This window comes from Schistocerca gregaria, chromosome 7, assembly GCF_023897955.1.
Source record: "Schistocerca gregaria isolate iqSchGreg1 chromosome 7, iqSchGreg1.2, whole genome shotgun sequence".
In the NCBI taxonomy this organism is placed as follows: domain Eukaryota; kingdom Metazoa; phylum Arthropoda; class Insecta; order Orthoptera; family Acrididae; genus Schistocerca; species Schistocerca gregaria.
Window position 1 is genome coordinate 110,564,670 of NC_064926.1, and position 19,050 is coordinate 110,583,719.

Below are 19,050 nucleotides of genomic sequence, written 5' to 3' on the forward strand. Positions count from 1 at the left end.
TACGAAAAGAATTTTTTCGTCAGTAAAATTTTGATAGTTTAGTTGTGCAGAACACTTAGTTCACGTCCTGCAAACACAGAACAGTTGTATTTTTAAGTCCCAAGTAAAATAATAGAAGACGATAAAGACTCACTTTGATTTCACAGTAAATTTCGGAGAACTTTGTAGAAAAGAGATTGCTATGCTCTCGCTACCAAAGAGAGTTCTGGGTAACTGATAGAGAAAATTCAATGGCATCCATACGTTGGATCATGCATGAAGTCTACAATAATTCTTACAGTCAGATTCTGGTGAAAGGTCTATCACAAACTCTAGGAAGTCTTGGGTCTTTGTTCAAGCAATAAACTATTACAAACCTTCTATCAAATTTCTCGTGGGCCAGCCAAATGTTGAAACTTAAGGCATTAGACAGTAAACTGAATATTAAATTCCGCATTTGAAAATTTATTCATCAAGAGGATAGTATCATATCAATGTAAGACCACTGCACACAGTAAAAAAGAAGCACGTTGTCATTGAAAAACGATGAAGATTACTTAAAGCAAAAAATGCATCAGCCAAGACGCGATTCTTGTTAGGTTTTACAACGAATATACAACTCAGTTAGCTCCTTTCCTAGTTCATATTATCTAAAAGTCTTACGCGTGACACGAAAAGATCGGATACACAGAATTATTGATGAATTTCGATAACATCCTCCTGTTGCAGGATAATAAAGTTTATTTAATGCTCCAACATTATATCGCTCTCGTAAAAGACTTTTCCCTGGAAGAAAGTGTGCGGGTTCAGGGAAGGCCTGGCTGGCTGCTTTATTAACATACGATATCTCCCAAACAGTGCACGCAGGTGAATTCCACGATTTCCAAAAGGCATTCCAAACTTCGCCACATTCTCGACTAATAACAAAGAGACAATTATACTCTGTATCTTTACAAGTATATGATTCATTCTAAGAATTTTTAGAATTTTGGACGGTCGGAGTCGAGTACACCCACGTCTACATTTACACACACAGTCCATATGTACCACTGCGATCTACATGACAAGCGGTACATAGCAAGTTGGGGTTTCTTATCGTTCCAGTCGTGTACTGAAAGAGTAAAGATGGCTTAAACACTGTAGTTAGTCTGTACTTACCTCTAAGATCCGTACTGATACAAATCGTAGGAGACTAAAGAATGTCTCTAGATCATTTACTTGAAACAGGTTTGTCAAATTTTGTAAGTAGGCTTTCACGGGATAATTTGCGTTAACCTTCAAGAATCTGCCAATCTGAGTTTTCCATTTGCGTAACGCTCTTCCGTGAGTCGACCCTTCTTTGTACACGTTCAGTGTAACCTGTTAATCCTATATGGTACGGATCCCACACACTCGAGGAATATTCTGAAATGGGACACCCATATGATTTATAAGCGATCTCCTCTGTCGATTAAATCCACTTTCCTACTGTCCCGCCATTAATGAGCCGAAGTGAGTCTTCTGTTTTGCCTACGACTGGATCCCTGTGTTTATTTCAATTAATATCCACGCAAACTGTTACACCCAGATATTTCCTCGGCTTGATGGTTTCTAATTGTGAATGCATGATATTGCAGGCATGGTTTACTAGACAGTTTTCGTTTTCTGAAGGACATAATTTTAAATTTCTGTATATTTAAAGCACGTTGCCAATTTTTCCACTACTTATCATCTGGGAAAAAGCTGAGATTACTTCTGATATTGTCGTAATGTCATTAATATACAACACCAACAGTAGCAGTCCCATTACAGTTCCCTTTGACACGCCTGAAATTACTGCTACATTTGTGGATGACTCTCCATCCGAGACAAATTTGTCTATGACTCTGCATCCAGGATAACAATGTGTGTCCTCCGTCCAAGTACACTACTGGCCATTAAAATTGCTACACCACAAAGAAGACGTGCTACAGACGCGAAATTTAACAGACAAGAAGAATATGCTGTGATATGCAAATGATTAACATTTCAGAGCATTCACACAAGGCTGGCGCCAGTGGCTACACCTTCAACGTGCTGACATGAGGAAAGTTTCCAACCGATTTCTCATACACAAACAGCACTTGACCGTCGTTGCCTGATGGAACGATGTTGTGATGCCTCGTGTGAAATGATGTTTGGCTCCATCCATGAACTGTTAAGTGAATATGATGACCAATATACTTATTATGTTTTAATAAAGGGAAATAAAATATAAAAATAAATATATTTAAGCCATATCAACTAATAGGGTTATACAGCAAGTGTCTTCTTGCGTTTTGTGAATTTTAAAAAATGTTTTTAAAAATTTAAAGAACTGTTTTACCCTCCTCACGTAATTTAAATATTTTAATAATAATAACTGACTCAAAAGGAGTGAACATGGAAATTTTCTTACTTGATGATAAATATGAAATAAGTCGGGTGACAATGCACGAATTTTACTTATGTTTCATTTTATGTAATTTAATTTGAAGTGGTTTACTTCCCTTGAGGTTTATACGTAGTTCACATAGATGGCGCCACGTAAACAACCGATATGTTCTCCATACAGCCCGCCTTCCGCAAACAGTAGTACTCAATGAACTGTGGATGACGCCCGACCAACAGGCATTACATGCATTGATCGAAAATGGTAGTGGTATGTAATATACAAACCATATGAGTTAAGCCATTAATTGCAACTTTTTATGGCATCATCTAGCGATGTACTTCTTGTATTCTTGGCATTGAGAACGGCTAGTTTCTAGCTGAAATCTAGATTTGCCAATAAAATTTAAAAAGGACGACTGATAGCTGAAATCTGTTATTTACAGGTGTTATTAATGTAATTTTATGTCTAATGACAGAACATTTACCAAGAAACAGTTACTTGCTTTCAACTTACCTGAATGTAAGCAGGATGAAAAAACTGAAATTCTTATGTAAAAGAAGACGAGATATTCTTTTCCATGTGTACCCTTCCTACTTCGGCATTGTGTTGATGATACTCTTCGAAAATGTCAACAGTTTCACAGATATTACACACTGACCTGAATAATCGTTTGGGTGCAACATCCACGACGATTTTAAGAAGTCTGCGCGAATCTTGTCGAGCTGTTTTGCCTTCCTTGACTGCAGCCCTTCCAAAATTCTGTCTAACTCTGACTCTGACTCCCACTGTCCTCTAAATTGACAACTACTTCGTCTTCCTTTTGTAGTGATCCTCTATACAGGGAGTTACAAAAAGGTACGGCCAAACTTTCAGGAAACATTCCTCAAACACAAATAAATAAAAGATGTTATGTGTACATGTGTCCGGAAACGCTTATTTCCATGTTAGGGCTCACTTTAGTTTCTTCGGTATGTACTGTACTTCCTAGATTCACCGCCAGTTGGCCCAATTGAAGCAAGGAAATGTTGACTTAGGTGCTTGTGTTGACATGCGACTCATGGCTCTACAGTACGTTTGGGCAGGCATTGTTAGTGATGTCTTTATTGGGCCCCATGTTCTTCCACCTACGCTCAATGGAGCACATTATCATGATTTCATACGAGATACTCTACCTGTTCTGCTAGAACATGTGCCTTTACAAGTACGACACAACATGTTGTTCATGCACGATGGAGCTCCTGCACATTTCAGTCGAAGTGTTCGTACGCTTCTCAACAACAGGTTCGGTGACCGATGGATTGGTAGAGGCGGACCAATTCCATGGCCTCCACGCTCTCCTGACCTCAACCCTCTTGACTTATTTATGGGGGCATTTGAAAGCTCATGTCTACGCAACCCCGGTACCAAGTGTAGACACTCTTCGTGCTCGTATTGTGGACGGCTGTGATACAATACGCCATTCTCCAGGGCTGCATCAGCGCATCCGGTATTCCATGCGACGGAGGGTGGATGCATGTATCCTCGCTAACGGAGGACATTTTGAACATTTCCCGTAAAAAAGTGTTTGAAGTGACGCTGGTAAGTTCTGTTGCTGTGTGTTTCCATTTCATGATTAATGTGATCTGAAGAGAAGTAATAAAATGAGCTCTGACATGGAAAGTAAGCGTTTCCGGACACATGTCCACATAACATCTTTTCTTTCTGTGTGTGTGAGGAATGTTTCCTGAAAGTTTGGCCGCACCTTTTTGTAACACCCTGTATACTCCTTCCACACATCTGCTCCCTATTCCGCTTTGGGCAGTGGAATATTTGTTTACATGTGTGTTTTAAGTTCTCCGAGATTTATTGTGACTTTTCTAAATGCAGAATATGTCTTAGCGACCACTTTCTTTTTATATTCTGCACTTTTTTCCCTTTTATGCATTCACTTTATTTATGCCATCTGTAATTGACATGTCGCTTTATATCTTTCTTTCCCTATACGTTTTTAAACAAATAGAAACATTTCTCCGTTATCTTCAATTTCTTCACAGTTACATTTCCTAAACATGTTTTCTCTGTACAACTTCTGAATTTATTGTTTTCAGCTTTCCTCCACTGAACTGCTTTCTGTCAAATGGTTCAAATGGCTCTGAGCACTATGGGACTCAACTGCTGTGGTCATCAGTCCCCTAGAACTTAGAACTACTTAAACCTAACTAACCTAAGGACATCACACACATCCATGCCCGAGGCAGGATTCGAACCTGCGACCGTAGCAGTCGCACGGTTCCGGACTGCGCGCCTAGAACCGCGAGACCACCGAGGCCGGCTGCTTACTGTCATTGCCCCAGAAAAGATCGCAGCCAAGTTAGCATGAAAGGAGAAAATAACGTATTAAGTACTATCGAGCAGGCTAAGCTGTCATATACAGCACGAAAGCCGATGAGTTACTTGATGTAGAACCGAATATCAACGTTATGTACCAGATGATCTCTCTACACTGGTGGAAAGAATGAAAGTGCATGACTGATTTCGATGTATGAGACCATATGAAGTAATTTCGATGTATGAGACCATATGAAGTAATTTCGATGCATGAGAGCACATAAAGTAATATTACTAGAAGTATAGGTCACTAAAACAAAACTCAAGGGATATGTTCAAATATGAGATTACATCTAAGTGCGTTATTTTCTACAACGACCACGTGTCGTCAGCACGTGGTGTAATTACAGGCATATTATTTTATCCGTTTCTTTCTCTTACGGGACACCACGAGTTACTCTCACTTCCTACTATAAAAAATTGTATTGATGATTAAGCTGAAATACTCTACAGTTAACGAATTCTGTTTCCAGGGGCACTGCAGCACAATATTTCAAAAAATATTCTGGAAAAGACTTCAAACTCATACTCACCCGTAGGCGTCCCGCCCACCAGGCCGCTGCATCGGGATTGGTGAAGTCGATGATACCAGCTTCTCCATTCCACCAGGTCGTGTTGGTGTAGCCATTAGTGTTATTCACGAAGTAACCACTGTCGAGAGCCTCGGTGTGGTAAGGTTCGCAGTCCAAGTTCACAAACGGATGCACCCAAAGTGTGACCCGGAATCCCAGCGCGTGTAGGTCGTCGACGAGAACCGAGATGTTTGGGAATTTTTGAGAGTCGAATGTCAGACTACCGTAACATATCTCCCACATGTCGTCGATCTCTATCTGGCTGTTGTTGAAACCGTGGGAGAGTATCTCTGACGCAAACTCCCTCACTGTCGCCTCATCAATGTCCCTCTTGTACCGCGCCCAAGTCGACCAAATGGGATAAGTGACCATTCGCTCGTCTGGGATGCCTGAAGGCTTACCTAGGAAGTTTTCCACAGCATCCTCGTGGGCTTCTTGGGCATCGTCAAAATCACACACGTACAGCTCCATTACCATGTCCTTCCGGTCCACGGGATAAGGAGGTTTGTTCTCCGCGATTAGGCACAGCGAATCCTCTGACTCGTTGGTATTTTGATCGATAAAAAGCGGGACGTACGGTGGCACGTAGATGTAGGTGCCATCAGAGAACAACCAGTACCTCTCGGCAATGGCGACGTTGTGTTCCTGTTTAGTAACATACGAGAAGTGGTCGTACACGTCGTACTCTATGGGCCACGACTGGTTGTACTGTGCAGGACCGCCGAACAGGTGACTGTCACAGTAACAGGTGCAGTACGTCACCATGCCAGATGTAGAGTTGCTGGTGATATTCAAATGAAAGCAGTCACTGGCCCTGCCTCCATGCAGAACTGTGGTTATCGATTCGTAGATCTCGTAACAGTTTTCGTCAGGAGCGCTCAGGTGACAGGGCCTAAGCGAGTCGTCCTCATCACGGACTGAAACGTAACCAATGTCGTTGCTCTGCCCACCTGTAAAATGAAGGAAGACAGTGTTTCTTTTGCTATAAATCAGAACTGATGTAACAGCACGGGGGCAAATGATTAGCAAAACAATTCAGATGGTCGAGCGCAGAATTCTTAGCGCAGCAGAACTGTGTCTGCAAGAAACCAGGAACGTGTGCTACCTTCTAACTACGCGTCATTCTTGCTGCGCAATTATCTTAGCGTAGGAAGACATGGTTGGCTCAATTTCTGAAGTTTCTCCGCAACACCTCAATACGTTGGTCACCGTGAGAAACATAGGCTTGTAACGTAAGCGATATCCATGTCTTTGAAGCTGTTGGAAACCCTTCAGTCTAGCTGTAATATCATCATTATTAAGATATAACACGTAGCGATGTTCTTTATTATTATTATGGACCACTGCAGAAGCTCAATTAGGATTACTCATGTACTAGAATTCCCTCACGTACAGCATCCCGATTTACAGCGAGCAGCCTAGTGCGTTTCTGTAACTTAATTTTTTTTCTCGATTAAATAGTGTTCCCTAGACTGTCGTAATATTGTGATCGATAATTTTACGAGCATGTGTCCAAGTCTTTGCGATGCTGTGACACATTTTACAGAGTCGAGAGTCGAAGGAACACCAACGACACGTGCTAGATCCAACATCGTGACACATGCAGAATCAATATCATCACGATGAGCAACTTTGATAGCAGTCAGTACGAAACTGCTATTGATTTTTCATCAAGAAACGATACAGCTTGCGACGTAAGATAATCTTAAGCTGTTGATAAAGCTTGGAAACACGAAGACCTTTCATTCTTTTCTCGAAAATGACAATCTTCAGACACATACACTGATGTAAAAAAAAATTAGTTCTCCCTTTTTGAAGTTTGCAACCCACTCGATATTTATTGCCGCAATAGTGCAGATGGACGAGTACATTTACAGGTCAATAGCACAAGCGATTCTGAAATACCAAGTATAAACCAATGCTGAAACTGTCATATCAGAACATGGTACAACCAGTGCAGCCGCTGACTCTGGCATGTAGTCGATCGTACAGATGGGAATACTGCCGTGTGATACGTTATTCCACACCTGCTCGATCTGTTCACATAGCTCTGTAAGAGTTATTACACCACGGGCCATTAAGATTGCTACACCAAGAAGAAATGCAGATGGTAAACGGGTATTCATTGGACAAATACATTGTACTAGAACTGACATGTGATTACATTTTCACGCAATTTGGGTGCATAGATGCTGAGAAATCAGTACCCACAACAACCACCTCTGGCAGTAATAACGGCCTTGATACGCCTGGACATTGAGTCAAAAAGAGCTTGGATGGTGTGTACAGGTACAGTTGCCCATGCAGCTTCAACATGATAACACAGTTCATCGAGAGTAGTGACTGGCGTGTTGTGACGAGTCATTTGCTCGGCCACCATTGACGAGATGTTTTCAATTGGTGAGAGATCTGGAGAAAGTGCTGGCCAGGGCAGCACTCGAACATTTTCTGTATCCAGAAAGGCCCCTACAGGACCTGCAACATGCGGTCGTGCATTATCCTACTGAAACGTAGGGTTTCGAAGGGTCGAATGAAGGGTAGAGCCACGGGTCGTAACACATCTGAAATGTAACGTCCACTGTTCAAAGTGCCATCAGTGCGAACAAGAGGTGACGGAGACGCGTAACTAATGGCATCCCATACCATCACGCCGGATGATACGTCAGTATGGCGATGACGAATGCACGCTTCCGATGTGCGTTCACCGCCATGTCGCCAAAGGACGCGACCATCATGATGCTGTAAACAGAACCTGGATTCATCCGAAAAAATGACGTTTTTCCATTCGCGCACCCAGGTTCGTCGTTGAGTACACCATCGCAGGCGCTCCTGTCTGTGATGCAGCGTCAAGGGTAACCACAGCCATGGTCTCCGAACAGATAGTCCATGCTACTGCAAACGTCGTCGAACTGTTCGTGCAGATGGTTGTTGTCTTGCAGACATCCCCATCTGTTGTTTCAGGGACCGAGACGGGGCTGCACGATCCGTTACAGCCATTGGGATAAGATGCAGATGAGAAAGAAGGGTGGGTATGGAGGGAGATAGGAGAGTGGTGATGATGAGGATGGAGAAACGGTAAGACGTAGTGACAAGACAGATGTAGGTGTGGGAAACAAGGAGAGACGGGATAAGATGTTGTAGGAGGGAAGAGGAGGACGGAGTTCTGGGGTATGGGAGGGGGGGATAGGGTAGGATGTATCCAGAGTTGGTAGGACGGGTAAGTGTGGTAACTGAGTCGTATAGTCGTATATTTCCCATGGTATATATTGAATTAAGACCCATCCCACTGAATATTTTTAACACTGATGTTAGTGGAGTGTGAGTTGTTGTGTACAGGTTGGGTCTTTCAGATAGGCTTTATCATTCCAAGGTATGGACTCTCATTTCATGATTGTTTAGCCTGCATGCAGGCTCTCAAAAGTGACTCAGCAATGTGCTGCCATCTCACAGGAGAAAGTTGTATATACCACATGCTATGTCGGGGGCCGCAGTTGCCGTCTGGCTGCGAGGGGCACAAGGACAGACAGCTGAGCAATGTGCTGCCATCTCACAGGAGAAAGTTGTATATACCACATACTATGTCGGGGGCCGCAGTTGCCGTCTGGCTGCGAGGGGCACAAGGACAGACAGCTAAGCAATGTGCTGCCATCTCACGGGAGAAAGTTGTATATACCACATGCTATGTCGGGGGCCGCAGTTGCCTTCTGGCTGCGAGGGGCACAAGGACAGACAGCTGAGCAATGTGCTGCCATCTCACGGGAGAAAGTTGTATATACCACATGCTATGTCGGGGGCCGCAGTTGCCGTCTGGCTGCGAGGGGCACAAGGACAGACAGCTGAGCAATGTGGTGCTCGGTGGAGACTGCGACCGGCTGTCGAGCCAAGGTCCACCCGTCAGCTGCAGCAGCCCGTACATCACGTCTGTGTAATGTAGCGATCTTTTAGTAGCGAGTACTGGCGACAACGTTGGCAGGTAGCGCTCTCTGGGTGCAGTGAAACTTTATAGTAAAGATCACATATCTGTTCCATTCCTTCCTTAATTTCAGGCAGTACTACATGACTGCATAAATAAATGTCTGCAGCAATTGTTAAACAGGGAGCCATGGGATATCAGTGTAATTTGTTTAGAAAATTAAAACACGTGTTTCCATAGGAATTACATAGGAAGAGTGAACTTTGTTTAAAAAGTTATTCTCAACACTTGCACAATGTAATTACTACATAGCAGTCGCGCAGGATTAGCCGAGCGGTCTATGGCGCTGCAGACTGTGCGGCTGGTCCCGGCGGAGTTTCGAGTCCTCCCTCGGGCATGGGTGTGTGTGCTTTGAACATTTTGAACCACGTAGCAAGAGTATTGGGGAAGAACAGGAAAAATGACCACTCTATGTTCTTGCATTTTTTTAGCGAAATTGCAGTGCATCTAGGAATTCCAAAACCGCAGGGTTTTAGTCACAATATGCTCCTACCTGCCTGATTTTTTTTTTCTTTCACGCCTAATTAATCAATAATCTGAAAAATATCCAAGAGGACACTTTAGTTACACCACTACAAAACGCTAAATAAATATACACAGTTTTAACACTAAAAAATGTGTGAAAGAAAAAATAATTTATTTATAGTACAAATTACATAATGAGAGGAAAACATTTATTACATAATATTATTGCTATTTTTTATCAAGAAAAATATGTTATTACTATTGAGAGAAAGCAAAGTAAATCGATATCAAAAAATTTTGGCACAGTTTTCATAAAATAACCACCACCAGCAGCCCATTAGGGGTGGGCCCAAAGTGCGAATCCTGGGCATTTGAAGACAACCTCAATGTTGGAATCTTTATCCGGAAACCAGCAACCTACCCCTTTCCACTCATTATGGTCTCCTTTCTAATACTGTGCTTGAGGTTATCCTCTCACACTGTTCACATTCTCCACAATGCACATCCTTAGCTGGTACTCCGAAAACAGTATATTCGAACAACAGGAGATGGTGGTAAATTTCCTTTCCTTGTTTTGAGCCGGCCGCAGTGACCGAGCTCTTCTAGGCGCTACAGTGTGGAACTGCGCGGCCGCTACGGTCGCAGGTTCGAATCCTGCCTGGGGCATGGATGTGTGTGACGTCCTAGGGGACTGATGACCTCAGAAGTTAAGTCCCATAGTGCTCAGAGCGATATTTTTTGTTTGATATAAAAATACCGGAAGCTCTCCACATACCTTCTTGTGGTCATTTTTCAGTACTTATCAACATAACAAAAACTAAAAGTAGAAAAAAAGTTTAATTCAGGGTGTTCCCACCTTGACGCCCTTCCACAAAAGCTGTTTTCAGCAGGCGGTAGCCTGGAGGGAAGCAATCGTCGACACTGTCGATACGTAACCACTATTTCAACGCAACATTGTTACAAAAATCTAATTTGTTATGTAAATTTGCAATAATTTTTTGAAGAAAGAACTTACTTTGATCAGAGCGTCTCAAAAACACTCAAAATTTTGCTAAAAGACAGTGCCATGTGTTGGATCCTTCAAATGACCAAACGTATCTGAGTAGGATTCGAATGAACCTTTGTGAAGTTTCTCTAAGATTGCAGCTCTATACACACACTGACAAACTGAAATGATTCGAATGAACCTTTGTGCAGTTTCTCTAAGATTGCAGCTCTACACACACTGACAAACTGAAATGGCAACTATGCCCAGACTGGCTATTATGCTTCCCTTCCCCTACATTATTTAAATTGTGCCCTTAAAGAAGGCAGTATTAGTTTTTAACAAGTAAACTAACTCCCATTTTTTTTTAATTTCATTTAAACTTATAGCTAGCACAGCTCTGCATAAATAGATGATGCAATATGCAAGCTATCTCACTTAGACCTTTCTACTTTTCCCACAGGTTTAGCACGGGGCTAAGTCCACTGCAACATGATGGTATTGGACTTATCTTGGGCAACCATAACTGATTGTGGCAGCCATATTGGGTCCTATATTGTACTACTCAAGATAATTGTAAATTTAGAGGCAGTCATCTTGTGTAAAAAAATGCAGTGTTGAAGATAACAGTGGCACAAATATATACAAGCAGGTATCTTGGACTGTAATAATTACATAATAAATTTGATCATCTACAGTTAGAGATCTGGATAGTCCTAATTCAGTATGAAAAAGTGTTCTTATTGAGGTTCCTACTATTCCAATTCATATTCTAAATTAAATGCATAAAGTACCAGTGTCCTTATGGTTTGTTAAGAGTAATCATTTTTGAGGTAAGAAACAGAAGTTAAAAGTGCTAAACTGTAAATTTGCTTTTGAGAATTTCTCTCTTACCAGGAAATTAGATGTTATACTCAGTTAAGAATCCAGAGTGCAATACTACAGATGCAAAATTTTACTAAGGCATAAAAGATTATTCTGTTAATAACAGCTTTTAAGATTATTCGTTTATTTAACTTAAGTTTAGAACAAGGAACTTAGGGTTGATTTAGACATTAATCTTAACATTAAGATTATAGCTGCTGTAAATAAATCTTGATTGCTGAGATTTAATTCTTCTCGATCATGAATGTTTTGGAGAAGGTACAGTGAGATGCAAAATTCTAATTCGTATATAGTAGTATAATGTAATAGTTGTTAGTAGTACTACAATTTTTATTAAGATCGTTATATTTCATTCTGTAAGTTGCAGTATAACTATACATTTTAGTAAAAATTCAAGGAAAGGATGTAGTGCACCTAATGTAATAGTGACAAGAATATTATGAATTTGATTACTGTTTTTATACTGATTGCTGGGTGAAGATGGCTTATAAAAATTTTATTCGTTGGATAATGTAATAGTGACAAGAATTTTATGAATTTAATTACTGATTTTATATTGCTTTCTGGGTAAAGATAGCTTATAAAAACTTTATTCGTTGGAATAATATAACTATAATTAGTCTGCATAACTAATAAATCATGAAATATATGTGTTTCTCTGTTAGCAGTCTTTCAGCAATGAACGTCGAGCATTTGAGTATGACGGCAACTGATGATGTGTACATTGATTGATTTAAAAAAAAAAAAAAAAAAACAGAAAATTTAAAGCAACGTAATGCTGTGATAGAAAATTTATGTTATCTTACATCTACTTTTATACATAGAAATTTAGGCTTAAGAACCAGTTATGGCTATAGATCGTCGAATTTGAGGGCGATTAATTCGTGAGAATCAAATCACGTGGCCACGTAGCAACAGCTCGTGGGACATCAGGATAAAACGAAATGTCGAACGTTACTGGGATCGGATCCAGTTCGCAAGTAACGTTCAACATTTCAAAAAATGGTTCAAATGGCTCTGAGCACTATGAGACTTAACTTCTGAGGTCATCAGTCCCCTAGAACTTAGAACTACTTAAACCTACCTAACCTAAGGACATCACACACATCCATACCCGAGGCAGGATTCGAACCTGCGACCGTAGCGGTCGCGTGGTTCCATACTGAAGCGCCTACAACCGCTCGGCCACACCGGCCAGCTCAACTTTTCAGATTCGCTTTTGGCCCATATTTGAGTGCAGCAAGAGGAAGCCGGCAGAACCAAGCAGCAGCAAGCTATTCGACATTTTGTCTTTTCTGAATGTGTTAAGCCACTTATGAAACTTACTTGTAGCTGTTGTTGTGGTCTTCAGTCCTGAGACTGGTTTGATGCAGCTCTCCGTGCTACTCTATTCTGTGCAAGCTGCTTCGTCTGCCAGTACGTACTGCAACCTACATCCTTCTGAATCTGCTTAGTATATTCATCTCTTGGTCTCCCTCTACGATTTTTAGCCTCCACGCTGCCCTTCAATACTAAATTGGTGATGCCTTGATGCCTCAGAACATCCCTTCTCCTAGTCAAGTTATGCCACAAACTCCTCTTCACCCCAATTCTATTCAGTACCTCCTCATTAGTTATGTGATCTACCCATCTGATCTTCAGCATTCTTCTGTAGCACCACATTTCTAAAGCTTCTATTCTCTTCTTGTCCACACTATTTATCATCGATATTTCACTTTCATACATGGCTACACTCCATACAAATACTTTCGGAAACGACTTCCTGACACTTAAACCTATACTCGATGTTAGCAAATTTCTCTTCTTCAGAAACGCTTTCCTTGCTATTGCCAGTGTACATTTTATATCCTCCCTACTTCGACCATCATCAGTTATTTTACTCCCCAAACGGCAAAACTCCTTTACTAGTTTAAGTGTCTCATTTCCTAACATAATTCCGTCAGTATCACTCGACTTAATTCGACTACAGTCCATTATCCTCGTTTTGCTTTTGTTGATGTTCATCTTATATCCTGCTTTCAAGACACTCTCCATTCCGTTCAGCTGCTCTTCCCGGTCCTTTGCTGTCTCTGACAGAATTACAATGTCATCCGCGAACCTCAGTTTTTTTTATTTCTTCTCCATAGATTTTAATTCCTACTCTGAATTTTTCTTTTGTTTCCTTTACTGCTTGCTCAATATACAGATTTAACAACATCAGGGAGAGGCTACAATCCTGATTCACTCCCTTCCCAACCACTGTTTCCCTTTCATGCCCCTCGACTCTTATAACTGCCATCTGGTTTCTGTACAAATTGTAAATAGCCTTTCGCTCCCAGTATTTTACTCCTGCCACCTTCAGAATTTGAAAAAGATTATTCCAGTCAACATTGACAAAAACTTTCTCTAAGTCTACAAATGCTAGAAACGTAGGTTAGCCTTTTCCTAATCTAGCTTCTAAGATAAGTCGTAGGGTCAGTATTGCCTCATGTGTTCCGCTATTTCTACGGAATCCAAACTGATCTTCCCCGAAGTCGGCTTCTACCAGTTTTTCCATTGGTCTGTGAAGAATCCGCGTTAGTATTTTGCAGCCGTGACTTATTAAGTGACTTATTAAACTGATTGTCCGGTAATTTTGAAATCTGCCAACACCTGCTTTCTTTTGGATTGGAATTATTATATTCTTCTTGAAGTCTGAGGGTATTTCGTGTAGCTAGTGTCATGTAATTCTGTTTAGAGTTGGTCTTTATTGTAAGGCCTGGTTTACAATTTTACTTTTCAAGCATGTTTTAAATAAGCGTACAGAATCTCAGTGTCACTGAAACTGTTGAGAGACTCACTCCTGTTGGACGACAACAGCAGCAGATGACCGCTGTCGCTGTAGTGGGTGCTGAGGTCGGCGCCGGCGACTCGCACCAGCAGCACCGCCACCAACAGCGAAGGTGCCACGCAGCCAGCTGGAAAACAACAGTTTGCAGTGATAGAATGTTATCGCTGCCTCTCTCTTCACTCCTATCCTACATTTTAAGATAAATCTGCACTGTTCTTATACCTACTATGTATTAAAAGTTTTATCATGCAAGAATGACTAAAATAATTATGTCTGTGTTGCACGAGACATGAGAACGAGGTATGTTAATCGTAGTAAGACTACACCTGTTGTTATTTCTGCATTTCATGTGTGAAGAGTGCTGCATACATTAATTAAGACTTTTTACATTTCCAGTTCTTCTACGTTTTGTTTCGCTTAATGTGAATGAATAAGAAAACTCGTGTACTACTTAAGCTCACACGTGAATTAGTCCCAAATCGTGGCCTACAAAACAGAGTTTCCATATGTAATATGTTTTTGAAATATACAGTTTAATTTATTAAAAATGCCCTTATTTGTGCACGTTTTAGAAATGTAATCAGTGTGAAAATTGTCACCAACTTAAGAGTGTTCAGACAATTTACAGAAAGGCAACCAGGTGACATCTTCGACAGCCACCAATATTTCGACTGTTTCTCGCACTGTTATTTTCAACGCACAAATGCAACGAGAGAGTGCTTTGCGAAGAATATTAAAATGCCAGTATGAGGCCGTATGATCAAAGGCAATGCACACACACACACACACACACACACACACACACACACACACATCACACACACACACACACACATAATGAACGTTAATTTGCAACATGAGAGGTAGCCTTAATTATGTACTTCTGTTATTTGACGAGGAAGAGAGCAGAAGTACCGGCAGAATTAAGCAAAATCCTCCATCTCTATTTATGACGTCCCTTGCTGATTTAATCTCAACCACTTTCCAACTGTCCCAACAGGTGGAGGTATACCCTAGAACCCCCGTGTCGTCATATTTCTTAGGATGACCGGTGTCCAGGCAATCTTCTGCAGTAGCCGATTTGCTCACGTTGTGTAACCGTGTGCGACACATACTCAGTACACAGGCGTTTCACGGTCCTGGTAATCTGACTAAAGACACATCTCACAATTGCAAGAGATAAGGTAGACACCCGCCTTACACAAGGCCAGATTAATCTCTAGAGACTGTAAAAGGGCCATCATCTTAAACGATGGTCCGAAAGAAAACACATTTCACATAACGTCTCAGCAGGGTACGACAAATCCTGTTGGAAATGCTCCCTGCGTAAGACACAACGGAAATAGACTTCATCACTCGCCCAATTCACAGTTGGCCGATAGCGCGAAGTTCGTCTGATCTGCCTTTCACTATAACCTTTCTTAGTATAGGTGACTGAGGTGGTTAACACAGTTGACAAACTTTCAGGGCCTTTGATAACATGGACGGTATGAAGCAAGGTACAAAGTACCCCTTGATTCTCTACCGGATGGTGACAACTGGCTTGCGTTGGCTTCCAATGAACGACATATGCCAACTTACCATCACACTTCCTCCTGACCAACCCTTCGCAAAAGGGACGGCAGCCATCCTTTTCCAGTTCCATCGTGGTGGTTGGGTCCAGTTCAGACGCTCTAAAAAGCCTTTTAAATTCTCACTTCTTCGAAGCCAAATAAAAGTGTAGCATTCATTAGTGAAAAACACGCAGGCTTCATGCCTCGAAATCTTAATGTCACAAACGGCTCCACACCACAACTCAATCTGAACTGATCACCGAATAAAAAGCAAGTGGAAGTCAATACATGTCGAAGTACGTTCCTTAATTCGACGCCAGGTTTAACCCCAATTAAACACAACCATTCAATCAGATGAACGCGAGTAAAGAGTGAGACCACATTGAAACTTACTGAAATATAGTAGTCGTTCAACCCTTCTAATCGACGTAAGAAATACGCCACGTTCTTTATGTGCCACATACACACTTACTAGTGAATTCAATAGAGTAGCAAGATGTTTTGCTACGTGGTATGCTATAGCACCAACGCTACTGACACCAAATAGTCTAGGAGGGACAGCTCAATTAGTACTCTTTGAAAATCTCTTGCGACAAGGATATTTTGTTCAGGAGCCTGTTGCTCTTCCTGTCAGGTTAGCACAGAGCCGTCGATACACTGGATCAGGTAGTAAACACTTCATCTTTTGAACGTAATCCTGCTTCTCCAGTAAGATTGTGGCGTTGCACTTGTCCCCGGATAAGACAAAAACTTTAAGATCCACCCTGAGCGAACTAATCAGCTCTCTCAGCTGCTGCTATATTACTCTTGGGTGAACGTGCCCTAGACACCAGACGACACCCCTCTCTCCTAAACTCCTAGACAGCATCAGGAGGTAGTTAAGAAACAGCCTGTTTGGCAGAAGATGATTTTTTCCACCGTGTCCTAACCCTAGGGATTAATCGATGACAGGATACGGAACAGAAAAGGTTTAACGAACTGACGTCCGGAAATGCATGGTTCCCATGGTAGAGACCATTTATTCAGTCATACATTGTTGCAGAGACTGGGGTCTAATACGCACACAGTTACAGTATGTGTGGAAAATGGTTTCCACGTGCCGCAACGCACATGTACGTACACGCTGCAGCATGTTCTGCATTCACATCGGCAAAACAGTGTCAAAGGCAGCATGAATACGCTGCTCCAGTATCTCCACATCTGAAGTGGGCTCTGCATACACGATACTTTTGAGATGGCCCCATAACCAGAAATCGCACGGGTTGAGATCCGGTGAACGAGCAGGCCATTACAACTGGATCCTTCGCCCGATCCACAGACCGGGGAAGACTCGACTGAGATGCATCCGGACGTTAACGGCGAAGTGACCTGGAGCACCATCGTGTTCCAGCCACATAACACTTCGAATCATAAATGGCACTTCTTCCAGTAGCGGAGGCAAAGTCCCCCAAAAGAAACACCAATAGTTTCGGAGTGTTTGGCATGATGGAAGGAATACTGGACCCAAATTATGGTCATCAATGAACCCAGCCAACACATTCCGGCTGCACCGATGCTGATGATTCGCTATCGTCATAGTATGGGTGTTGTGCTTACTATCCCACAGACGACTATTATGAAAGTTGAAGATACCACTTTGCGTGAAGGTGGCCTCATCTGTGAATAGGATGGATGACACAAATCCCTGAATCATGATTGACTGGTGAAAAAACAGTGAAAAAACTGCTCCCGATGTGGAAAGTCTGTCGCTAGTAAGCCCTGCATAGACTGTAAGTGATAGTAGTAGTAACAATTGTCATGGAGAGCGTTCCACACGGTCGTCTGGCTTATTCTGTACAGGCGGGTCAACTGTGTGATACTGAAACGTCGCTCGATTTCCACAGCGTTAATCACATTTTAGCCGGCCGGGGTGGCCGAGCGGTTCTATGCGCTACAGTCTGGAACCGCGCAACCGCTACAGTCGCAGGTACGAATCCTGCCTCGGGCATGGATGTGTGTAATGTCCTTAGGTTAGTTAGGTTTAAGTAGTTCTAAGTTCTAGGGGACTGATGACCTCAGAAGTTAAGTCCCATAGTGCTCAGAGCCAATCACATTTTACTCGAAGTCCGGTGTCCGAACATTTCTGGTACGTCCTTCATGATTTCCTGCTTCCTGAAACGACCCTGTCGCAGAAAAACGGCGAAACATTGAATGTTGCGGTTGTTGTCGGTGGTGTTGGGTCTCCTCATACAACCTCGCTGCTCGCCGCCAGTTGCCATTTACCTTACCGTAAGTAAACACCATGTCGGCCAGCTCTCAATCTGAATACGGAACCATTGTGTACAATGCTGTATCACGTCCACTACAAGGTGAGTCAGCAAGAGAAATGAATCGGACAGAACAGTACCAATTTCTACGGCAGGAGAGGGCGCTAGGGCATGACGTATGAACAGTAACACCCTCTATGAGGAAACCATGCGTAATGTGGCTGCGTGGTACAGCGCGTATTAGACCACAGCTTCTAGCACGGAAACCATGCATTTCCAGACATACACTCCTGGAAATGGAAAAAAGAACACATTGACACCGGTGTGTCAGACCCACCATACTTTCTCCGGACACTGCGACAGGGCTGTACAAGCAATGATCACACGCACGGCACAGCGGACACACCAGGAACCGCGGTGTTGGCCGTCGAATGGCGCTAGCTGCGCAGCATTTGTGCACCGCCGCCGTCACTGTCAGCCAGTTTGCCGTGGCATACGGAGATCCATCGCAGTCTTTAACACTGGTAGCATGCCGCGACAGCGTGGACGTGAACCGTATGTGCAGTTGACGGACTTCGAGCGAGGGTGTATAGTGGGCATGCGGGAGGCCGGGTGGACGTACCGCCGAATTGCTCAACACGTGGGGCGTGAGGTCTCCACAGTACATCAATGTTGTCGCCAGTGGTCGGCGGAAGGTGCACGTGCCCGTCGACCTGGTACCGGACCGCAGCGACGCACGGATGCACGCCAAGACCGTAGGATCCTACGCAGTGCCGTAGGGGACCGCACCACCACTTCCCAGCAAATTAGGGACACTGTTGCTC

The 19,050-nt window shown here is 42.6% G+C and overlaps 1 protein-coding gene across 1 annotated transcript in view; it reads right to left on the reverse strand.

The window, feature by feature from the left end:
• Positions 1-19,050, reverse strand: part of LOC126282313 (myogenesis-regulating glycosidase-like) — a 70,201-nt gene that overhangs the window by 25,679 nt on the left and 25,472 nt on the right. The window contains exons 2-3 of the mRNA XM_049981969.1: positions 14,438-14,554; positions 5,272-6,260 (exon numbers count right to left, since the gene is read on the reverse strand). Of these exons, the coding sequence (XP_049837926.1) occupies positions 5,272-6,260; positions 14,438-14,554 (1,106 nt within the window). The remainder of the gene's footprint in view (positions 1-5,271; positions 6,261-14,437; positions 14,555-19,050) is intronic.